The following is an 11,201-nucleotide window of genomic DNA, read 5'->3' as shown; positions in this document are numbered from 1 at the left end:
TTGGCCAGTTCAGTCAGCTACAAAGACACAGAGCCAGGCTCCGGGACAAGAGCTGAAGGAGAGAAGCTCCATTCATCCATTATTAATTAATGATAGCTGAGGAAGGAAGAACTTTCAGGACTGATGTGATGTCTTCTCACAAATGTGATCAGATAACAGTCCAGTGAACAGAGTTTAGACAACGTTCTCTATATGCCCTAAACAGTGCACAGGAGACGATGTCATCACCCTTACGATTTCCTCAGTTGTGTCAGTCTCTGACGGAAACACCTGCAGGAAGATTTATTTGGGTTGAGAAGATCACCATGCCCTTAGTCGGTGTTCTGCTAGGACGCTTTTAAGTGCTGTTTCTTGACTATCAGTTCCAAGACACTAGAAAAACCAGGAGGACACTTTCACCACAGACATGGCATTGCAGTGAATTGCAGCTGCCTGCAAATGACGACCCCTTTCAGCACCCGCGCGGTGGATAGTTCCCGAATAGCCAGCCAGAGACGAGCCGCTAAACAACATCAAGTGTAGCGATTGTGTGTGTCAGAGGAAGCGAAAGTATGTGTGAGTGTGTGAGCTGCTCCGTGTGTGAGAGAGACAGAAGAGGAGATGCTCAGGATGCTGAATACCTGTATGAACTGTGTACCTGTCCGCACCAGATGAACCACCGCTACATTTCTTGCTCTGGTGCAAAAAACGGAACAATGTGCAAGCTTTCAGGAAAAACAAACAAACAAACAAAAACAAAATTCACTCACCGTCTCTCGTTGCATCTCCCGGCACGGTAAGAGTTAATCTGCAGTGCGGGCGAGCAGCTACAGCATGTATCCGAGGCACACCGGTTTGTTCCGCCTTTCCCCCCCCAGCTCCAACCCTCTCCTCTTCCCTCCCCTCCCCGCCCTGCTTCTTCCTCAGAAACAAGAGATGAGAAACACATTAAGATTCTGTAGTTCAACACATCCCCTCTCTTTGAATCGCAGGATTAAGTGCGCATTTCAGACAGAAAGGCGAGCTAAGATGCTAAAAACATATCCCAATCCATATCCGGATTATATTTATTTTGAAAGGTTTACCTGTGAAACTGCCTCTTATAGACACAGCTCTATGGATTTTAGGATTCTTGGATATGACAGGCTCTAAAAGATAACCTTCTATTAAATATAAATAAGCAGTCCTTCGAAATGTTATTAGTATTACTATATTTAAAGGCTAAGACTTGTCACTGAAGCCTTTAGTATAGGCTAAGTGAAACAAACACCGGCTATTAGTCTACTCAAAGCCCACATTAGCTTAGTCTACAACCAAACCACAAGGCACTGACAGGCTTTTGTTTCCCACTGATATTGGTTTATCCCACCTGCCCATCATCTGTGACTGTGGGACTGCCACAGAGACACGCAAACAGGGAATGGGAAAGATGTCTGTCATTCAAACTCACTGGGTGTGGCGAGCATTTTTGCTTTTTTTGGACATCAACTAGTCATCTATTACTAAATTATGTAGGCCATAATTTCAAGAAGTACTTAAAGGAAAACGACACAAAATGCTTAGTGCACTGAAATATATTGCTTTTGATCACGCTGAATGTCACGGATGAACTTTCTGCTGCAGAGCACAACACTCCTGTACAGGGACAGTTTCATCGATGCTCTCTCTTCTTTGTCTCAGACACTTTTAACTCAAGCCGGTTTCCACCGGTTAGGGTATCCTTACCTCACCGTCTGCCATCTCTCACTCTCTTCTTGGTCATGTTGCAGTATGATAAAGCGTCTTGTTGTGGCGGTTTAAGTAATAATAATAATTATTATAATAATAATGACCTGATGTGATGAGAATTATATTCATATTTGACAAGCCAAAACTGACCAGACATCGTTATAGTGACCACCCCATTTCCTCCTCCTTTATAGTTTTAATATGAGTAAGAGATGTGAGGTGTCTAGCTCAGAGACAGACACAGGAGCAGAGGGATGCGGGAAAATTGATAAAGGAAGGAAATGAAGTTAATAAATATAACAATATGAGAAGGCAATTTTCATGTCCAAATGCAAACACAGGGGTGCTGAAGTTATTGCAATTAAACCGATACACACATAAATTCCACCTCACAGCTTGGTATCAAATTATAAGATAATATCTGAACAACATTTCCATGAAAGTTATTTTCAGATGAAGACTTTTTTCTTGTTCTTGGTTTTCCCAGCACAGAAAAAACCCATTTCCCATTCATAAAAAACATTCAACACGTACACAAATTTACTCTTGACATACTTAGTGCTGATGGCATTTTATTTTGCACAAGGCATACTTTCAGTTAGTATCATTTACATCAGTTGATACTGCTGCACATCGGCTATATTAAAGCAGTTCTCCTGTAAAAACTACCACACAAGGAACCTGGCTACTGAGTTAGACTTTGCCATGGATTTAAATACACTTCATTAGTTTTTGCATTTGTTGCATCTTCCATTAGTCACCAACATGTGAACGGGCAGAAAACTGTTTCAAATTAGGATATATAAAGAACTGTTTCAATTTTGTGCTTGGGATATTTTCTATTACTTGTCATTGACTCGCATATTTTCAGTGCAACTAGCATACAGTGTAAAAATACATTAAATCTCCTGACCACAAAAAATACCACAGTGGTACCAATATGGAAAACACACATAAAAGCATTATCTATGTAAGAAAAAAACACTAACAAAAGCAAAACAAAGTACACCGTTTCAATTTTTTTTCTCCTATCTTTGCTTCATTTTTGTGTATTTTGTTCTTTATTCCAGTCTCCAGTTTTCCGTGTCTTTCCAATACTGCTTTTCCCTCTTGCTCTAATATTCTCTGTCTTCTGATTATACTCTTGTATTTGCAGCTTATAGCGCTTGTTTTACCCTTCTTCTATCACCAGGTCTCTCCAAATTCCTGGATGTTCTCTTCATTGAGCCATTTGGACCACAACTGCCTTCCAAGCTCTGTCTTTGTCAAAATCCTGCAATGCTCCATTTGATGTTTGCTGCTGTGGAGGATGAAAAGGAAAGAAAATATTCAGAGGAATCAGGTGTTGAGCATGAGTGGTACTGTGCTATTTTTGCATGTAGTTCATTAATTGATACATATGCATTTACATGTGGTATACCTTGATGCTATACTCATCAGTAAATGTCTGTTGTTGTAAGTAGTGATATAGACAAGAGCAGGATTTGCACATATGGGTGTGTTTACCTGGCATACCTCACAGTAATGCATCTGGGTCTGAATGTTGTCATCACACTCTGGAGCTCCCATGCGAAGCTGACTTTTGTAGGTGGCACAGTGCACCACAGTGGCTGAAGTAAGAATTGCCTGCACCAGCAGCAGCACCATCAGAATCAGCAGCAATATGTCATAGGATTGCTGGGATACAAAGAGAGACAAGCACATATATGTGAAATTGGTGTAGTTTTAAAAGTAATTTCTCATGATTTACTTCCCCAGCTCCTGTATTTTTGTTTTTAATGACACCAGAGCTAAGTGGATAACTCTTGAAAATACAAACACAACCATATATTTTCACTTCACTTTAGCCTCACTTTGGCTGTAGGCACATCATGCAGGAATATTTCAATAAAGCTGATCACACTGCAAGAGAGGAAGCCAGAGGCTGAAAAGAGCAGAGGAGACGTCACGCTGCTGATGGCAATCAACACCTCCACCTGAGAGATACAGGGTTGAGAGCAGAAAGAAGAAAGGCGGAAAAAAGAACACAAAAAGCCAGTAGAAAGAAGAAATAGATGTGGTATTTAGATGAAATTATACCTGCTCCAATGACATTTTGCACCCACGTGATTGCAAATAGCAGGAGGAAAAAGTTTAGATTGAAAACAAAGTCATAAAACACTGAAGTATATGAATTTCAAGTTTAAAACCAACTCCATGGTATAACAGCTTTACACTGTACTAATCTCACAGATCCTGCAGATATCAGATTATTGTACTCACCAGGCATTTGTTAGGGTATTCTGACACAACATGACTGGCAATAGCACTGGGGAAACACTGCAAATAATAACAGGTAATGTTATGCGATTGAGTTGCTCGTCAGTCATTTTAAACATACCTTATCATTCTGAGTGGCCACAAGTGCCTTAAAAAACAGTAAGCTTTATTAAGCCAACTTACAGCCACAAGGATCCAGAAAAATGTAACAGACAAGTAGGGACCAGGCAACAAAGCGTCCATGTTGAGCGCAATAATGCCTCCAAATACAGCCGAGATTCCTACAATCACTTCAATTACCTGTTGCAGACATCAGTTATGGATTAAAAGAAAAACATATACATATATAGGTTATATAGTTATACTTATTTATATGCAAGTTTACTCACAGAATATGCTTTAAGGAGCCGAGTGGGGAAGACTGCAGGTTTGATAATCACAGGCCTGTCGTATGACCCCGACTGGAGGATGGATAGAAAAATGAAAATTGTTTAGGATGAAAGAATGAAAGGGAACAAAAACAAACAAATAAACAAAAAACAAAAAAAAAGCTCATGTAGACATGCATACACTCACACACCTTCCTGTGGCAGCAGCAGTCCTCTGCAGAGCGGGCTGACAGGATGACAGTGCTGGCCATCAACACCTCCAACAAGATCATCAGGATAAGGTTGAAGTTAATCTGAGAACAGACAGAACATGTTAGGGGGCGAGAACAGAGACGCAACTGCTAAAAGAGAAAACAAAATATAAAAGAATAACTCAAAATGTTTGTGTTTGTGCATCCAAAAGGACGTTTTCGATTCAGATGGATTTACATTGACAGCTGAGGGGTTCAAGACCAGCTTACAACCAAACCAAACCAGGCATGTGGTCGTCACAGCAAATGTTGACACATAGACCACTTGAAAATCTGACACCTTAAAGGAAACATGAGAGTCTAATTAGTATCGTGCTTCGGTAAAAGCTTCAATTAAAAACCATTAAGACATAATTATCTGTTTAGCCTTTGATGAGTTCATTGTTTACTCACTGCAACGTGTCTGTTCTTGGCAATAGCAAAACTAGCTATTGCTGCAGGGATGCCCTGTGAAGAATACCAACAAAAAGGAGCTGCTGTATTTATCTATGAAGACCATTACTGCCATTTTTGACATGACTCCTGTATAAAGAGTGTGAAAGATGCAGCAAGGTATGCTAGCTTTCAAAGCAATATCAGCATGTGATTAAAGTAACTGTGATGGTCACTTACAGAGCCCGCAGCACAGCGCAGGTAGTCCATGGCAACAGGAAACACATTTCCCAAGTACAGAGAGAAACCAGATGTGATGAGCAGACAGCCCTGAGGACACACCGACGCACACACACATACAGCCATGTATACACAATTAAAAGGGTCATAAATGCATTCAGCAGGTAAAACTGTGCAAGAATTCCTCTCTCATACACACGAGCCATTTGAGAAGTAACTAAGCCAACTGCATAATCCTGCCTGGTGCAACAGCCCCACCAAGACTCTTGCGTCCGGTGGGCAGGTGTCTGACTGATAAACACTAAATAATCACAACTGATATACCTGCAATTTACCAGAAATACATAGGTATGCTTCTAGTATGATCTGCGACAAAGTAGGTACTTTTTTTTGCAATAAACACAATTTGGTTTTAGTTTGAGCAACAATTTTCTGGCATGTAGCGTTTACAAGTATATATTAGATTTTATCATATACATTTGTGTAGTCAGCATGATCTTTTTCATTTTACAAAGTATTGGAGACTACTTTTAGTTAACCAAACTTCATTTCTATCTAGGGTAGTGTCTGTATAGTTCAGCTTCTTCAAATGTGCAGCAATTTACACACTGCAAAACTTTCCCCGCGTTGATCCTTGCATTGAGCTGGGTGTGTCTGCTCACACTTACACTATGTGCACAAGAGTATTGGGCCACATCTCTTAATCACTGAACTCAATAATAATATGGGGCTGGGCTTTGGCTCCCTTCCAGTTCCAGTGCAGAGAAGTCTTGATGCTTACCATGACAATTATGTGCATCTCACTTCATGGGAAAGGCCCTTTTATGTTCCAGCATGACTGTGCTAGGTGAGCTTGCTGTGGAAGAGCGTGACTGGCCTTACCTCAACCCCACAGAACACCTTTGGGAAGAACTATAAGGGAGATTTTCAGCCAGGTCATCTATTCCAGCATTAGTGTCCAACCTAAATGATCTTTTGGATGAATGGGCAAAAATTTCCACAGCCAGATTTTCTATGTAAAAGGCTTCTCAGAAGAGTGGAAGGTATTATAGTTGCTAAAGAAGGGGCAAAGTCCTTAAAATGCCTACAGATTTAGAATGGGATGTCCTAAAAGAGCTTTTAGGCGGTCCAATATTTTTGTCTAAATAGTGTAACACAATACACATGCCCAAAATTGATCTGCTAACATTTTAATTATTGAAACAACCCCATCATGGTGTTCTTTCCTTGTGGAAGCACCAAACAGGATTTCTTGTTGCCACTTCTCACTCAAAATTTCAAGATTGGGGCTACTCAAAAAAAGAAATCACCCCAAACTTTAAATCTGTGTGTTATGGACTAAATAGAAAAATCCTGTAGTGTGCTTTCGTTGCTTCCCCTGACTGTCTTTCCTCTCACCCCTATGAGGACACTGTAGAGCCAGGCCCTGTAGCTGAAGCAGGGGTGCTTTAGGGGCTCCGGCTGGGCCAGCTGCAGGTCACTGGCCCTCACGTCCACTGTGTAGCTGTCCCGTTCAGACCTATCCCGCTCCCCTCGGTCTGGCCTTCTCTCAGCTCCCCGGTCACCCTGTCGTCCCAGTGTCCCATTTCCTCTCTCCAGAGTGGGCATGTGGGTGTAGGTGAACTCCTCTCTGGCCGACAGCTCTTCGCGCTGCATTGTTAAAGTGGCTGGTGGCTTGCTTCAGTAGCAGGGCGAAAAGTATGGAGTGAAGAAAACACCCTGTGGGAAAGAATGAAAAAACAAAAAACAATATCACATTCCAAACAAGGACAAGCTCTTCGTCTTCTCATCATGTTTCTCTTTACGATCGTTCCTTTCAACAAGAGGTCCAGTAATTGTAAAAAGTGATGATGGCAATCGGAGCTCTCAGATCGGAGCTTTCAGGGGAAAATCAATTAAAATCACATTAAATAAAGAGAAAGTATGCCATTAGGCTACTAATCATGCAGTGTAACAAAAACACCCCACACCCCTCCCCTTGTTTCTGTCGGTTCAAGCCAAGAGAACTTACTCTACATTCCACTGCTTCTTTTTTGCTTGTCTGAACTCACCTACTGTTGTTTGTCTCGCAAAGTCTTCCCAGTTATTTTCCAGGAAATGTATCCTTCAAGAACTGGAATCATATAACCACAAAGAAGACAGTTTGTCTTTGCTCGAAGCTCCTTCTGCTCCCCATCTCTCTCCCTCGCAACTTGCAGCCTCTTGCACCCCCACTCTCCTCCTCTTTTCCTTTTCCTCTCTTTCTTTCCCGTTACACGGCGTTACTCAGAAACAGTTCTGAAAAGTTTTTTGAACCCATCAAAGCGTGGAGCTAAAACACATGGCTCTTGTGCTGCCAGCCTACTTTGTGCCAAAGAGAGAGCGGCTGTGCATGACAACAAGGGGAGGATGAAGGGGCTCGCACTGGGGGCAGAGTTAGAAGGGCAAACACCCTCTTTACCCTCCTTTTTGCCCATGCAGCCACACATGCACATCAAGGCACTCACAAAACTGAACAATAGGCCTTCAGAACTGAGCACATAAGAAATTTAGAAAGTCACATTCATAGCAAGTAGAAATTCGCACAAGTGCAGAATCAAACTGTTGTTTTTTGCCTACAGTTAAGTGCGTCCCCCTGTTGTGTCCCCCCTCACAACTTCCCTCTGTGTTACTTAGTGTTTCACTGCACTTCACAGCCCACTAAATTAAGATGCCCAGCAGTGCTTTAGAAAAGAGGCGACAGAGACATTTCCATGGCCTAATCACATGGTCCCTTGTGTGACACGGCTAATCTGATGATGGATCATTTCTGCTCCATATAAGAATCTCTTAATGACTCATTAAGGACTAAATCCAATTGGATAACAACATTTTGTGGGTGTGTGTTAATTGTGTCCGTGTTTAAATGTCTACATATGTGAGCACCTCGGGATTCCTTTCAGTCTTTAACACAGCCAAGCATTCTCAGTTCAACATTGTTCCTTGGTGGTGGTAACCATGGCGACTCCTTAACAACTGCTGTCACCACAGCCCTTGCCATTCCCTGCCCAAAACACAACACACATGCGCACACACACACACACACACACACACACACACACACACACACACACACACACACACACACACACACACACACACACTGCAAATACCATGACCACTCAGAGAGCATTTTGAAACTGCCCTTACTGAGCCAAATATCCTTTCTTTTCTACATAGAACACTGTCAAAGGAGCTTGCAAAGAAAAGCGTCTGGACTTCTTTAAGTTGCTTGAAGACGTTTCACCTCTCATCCGAGAAGCTTCTTCAGTTCTAAGGTCAAATGGTGGGGAGTCCCAGATATAAACCTAGTGGGGGTAACCCCCCACAGAGGGACAAAAGGACCCCTGATGATCCTCTAATCGCCTGAGCCAAGGTGTGAAACTGGGTGTGGGTCCCAATCAGCCAGAGTTTCGGGTGTGTTCATTGTGAAACCTGGCCCCACCTTATCATGCGAATTCCTGAGGTCAGATGGCCCAGGATGTGAGTGGGCGTTAAGGCGTCTGGGAAGGGATCTCAAATTTATATGGATTATAGATGGCAGAGAGTTGGTGTCGTAAACCCCCGCCTCTGTTCAAAGATGGTCGCTCACAGTGGACATAGATGGTTCACCCGAAAGACAAAACGCCAAGACACAAACTTAACAATGTGGTGTATGCTGTACAGTGCAGCGAGGAATGCCCAGACCTCTACATTGGAGAGACCAAACAGTCACTTCACAAGCGCATGGCACAACACAGAAGAGCCACCTCCACAGGACAAGACTCAGCAGTCCATCTGCATCTTAAGGATAAAGGACACTCTTTCGAGGATGCCAATGTTCACATTTTGGACAGAGAGGACAGATGGTTTGAAAGAGGAGTGAAAGAATCCATCTATGTCCACTGTGAGCGACCATCTTTGAACAGAGGCGGGGGTTTACGACACCAACTCTCTGCCATCTATAATCCAGTTTTGAGTTCCCTCCCCAGACGCCTTAACGCCCACTCACATCCTGGGCCATCTGACCTCAGGAATTCGCATGATAAGGTGGGGCCAGGTTTCACAATGAACACACCCGAAACTCTGGCTGATTGGGACCCACACCCAGTTTCACACCTTGGCTCAGGCGATTAGAGGATCATCAGGGGTCCTTTTGTCCCTCTGTGGGGGGTTACCCCCACTAGGTTTATATCTGGGACTCTCCACCATTTGACCTTAGAACTGAAGAAGCTTCTCGGATGAGAGGTGAAACGTCTTCAAGCAACTTAAAGAAGTCCAGACGCTTTTCTTTGCAAGCTCCTTTGACTACGATGACCTGGATGACTGAGAGCCTTCACAGACATACATAGAACACTAATCTTTCATTTATCATTCTCTCCATTATTTTGCAGACGTTGGGTGTTAATGCTATTGGTCTGTAGTTTCCTGGTTTCGTATCTTCTTTCCCTGGTTTACGTATTGGTATTATCACTGCCTCCTTCCAGCTTTGTGGCAACTTCCCCAGGGCTATTTCCGTCAACAACCTCCATTTTAGACCCACCTACAGACACATGACTGGACAGGCGCCAAATGCAGTAAATTTGGTCCCATGTGGGTTTTGGCCCTGCAACTTCTGACTGGTTGAAGTGAGTGAACATGGCATAATTTCTGTGACCCTATTGGCTCAAACAATCAAAAAGGAGTGTCAATCATGCTAACTGGCCAAAAGAAACCAAAGTTACAGCCCCTCAGATTTTAAAGGGCCAGAGGCCAATTAAACTCTCCATGCACATGGCAGAAAAGGCCCTTTGCCATGTAAATGCGTGGTTAATTCTTCAAAAATACATATTGAAAAAACAAGCATTTTTAGGCCTCTTAGTAAAATTAATTAATTTCTGCTCTTTAATACCTAAAGAATTAAACTGACATAGTGTCCAATGTGTGCCAAAATTTGACAATTTTATACAACGTCTGGATATTCATGTATTGACAGTGCTGTAATTTTTCACTGCTTCACTTTAGAAACATAAATCTTTGCACAGATTATGTTTATATGTTGGTTACTGAATTTCTGGAATTAAATGTGATTTGAGGCATATTTTTAAAAGGGTTATATGCTAAAAAATAAATAAAAAAATTAGGCGAGGATAAGATCTACTTACTTTTTCTGTGTTCAGTCCCAGTAACTTTGACACAGTAATATCTGCTGCAATATTTATACCTCTGATGAAATTTCACAAGTGTTAGCTTTATTTTGATACCAAGATTGTATACACAGAGTCTGTAATTGCAGAGAAATAATCAATTAATTTTGGGCATTTCATTTTCGAGCAGGAAGCTCAGAAACCTCTTTGGGGCTTAAGAGGTTTTAAAGTTTTTTGGCCCTCAGGGATACCACTGACCTGGGGGTGACTCAAACATGTACAGCCAGCATTTAAAGTGCTGTGAAAACAGAAGCATGGTGCTTATAAACCTCACATTAGCAAATTAATTGGATGGGTTCCAATAGGTTGGCAGCTGGTGCTGTAATGGTTGGCACTGTTGTATTGAAGTCCTGTGGCCTTTCCTGCGTGCAGTTTGCATGTTCTCCCTTTGACTTTATGATTCTCAATGTTTCCTCCCATAATCCAAAGACAAGTATATTAGGCTGATTGGAATGTGACCCTGAAATGTTGTCTTTTTTTTAACAGTTACAAATTTTCCAAGGTGTAGTGCACTGCATGCAGTGTATGAACATTAATTTACATTTTACAGTCAGCTGAGAGACTCCATGAATTAAGCGTGTTGTGAGGAATTAACATGTTTTGTGTGTGTCTTTTCATTTATTTGCACATGTGTTTGTGATGCCACATTAAACTGCCTACCAGCTGCGATCTAACCTTCTAGGCGTGGAGAACAAAATACTAACAGGGGAACCTTTAAATTTTACATCTGACAGAATTATAGATGTCCCCATGCTCAGATTTTTAGGCCAGAGACCACATCAAATAAATCTGAAAGCAAA

At 42.0% G+C, this 11,201-nt stretch overlaps 1 protein-coding gene across 4 annotated transcripts; it reads right to left on the bottom strand.

Annotated features, from left to right (window-relative positions):
• Positions 1 to 2,262: 2,262 nt before the first annotated feature.
• On the bottom strand, positions 2,263 to 7,581 carry mlc1 (modulator of VRAC current 1). 4 transcript variants are annotated; one of them, XM_026176558.2, is made up of 12 exons: positions 7,270 to 7,581; positions 6,617 to 6,937; positions 5,219 to 5,308; positions 5,000 to 5,053; positions 4,785 to 4,886; positions 4,547 to 4,648; positions 4,356 to 4,427; positions 4,150 to 4,266; positions 3,970 to 4,026; positions 3,561 to 3,683; positions 3,214 to 3,384; positions 2,263 to 3,007 (listed from the first exon to the last, which is right to left on the bottom strand). In XM_026176558.2, the coding sequence occupies exons 2-12, from the start codon at positions 6,872 to 6,874 to the stop codon at positions 2,927 to 2,929; spliced, it is 1,227 nt and encodes a 408-aa protein (XP_026032343.2). In that variant the 5' UTR covers positions 6,875 to 6,937; positions 7,270 to 7,581; the 3' UTR covers positions 2,263 to 2,926. The 4 variants fall into 4 exon arrangements, with proteins under 4 accessions (XP_026032343.2, XP_026032344.2, XP_026032346.2 ...); XM_026176559.2 differs by having other exon boundaries at positions 2,263 to 3,004; XM_026176561.2 differs by having other exon boundaries at positions 3,223 to 3,384.
• Positions 7,582 to 11,201: the final 3,620 nt, after the last annotated feature.

The sequence above is a fragment of the Astatotilapia calliptera genome, chromosome 7, assembly GCF_964374335.1.
Source record: "Astatotilapia calliptera chromosome 7, fAstCal68.1, whole genome shotgun sequence".
In the NCBI taxonomy this organism is placed as follows: Eukaryota; Metazoa; Chordata; class Actinopteri; order Cichliformes; family Cichlidae; genus Astatotilapia; species Astatotilapia calliptera.
The sequence above is the reverse complement of the archived record's forward strand: the minus strand, read 5'-3'. Positions and strand labels throughout refer to the sequence as shown.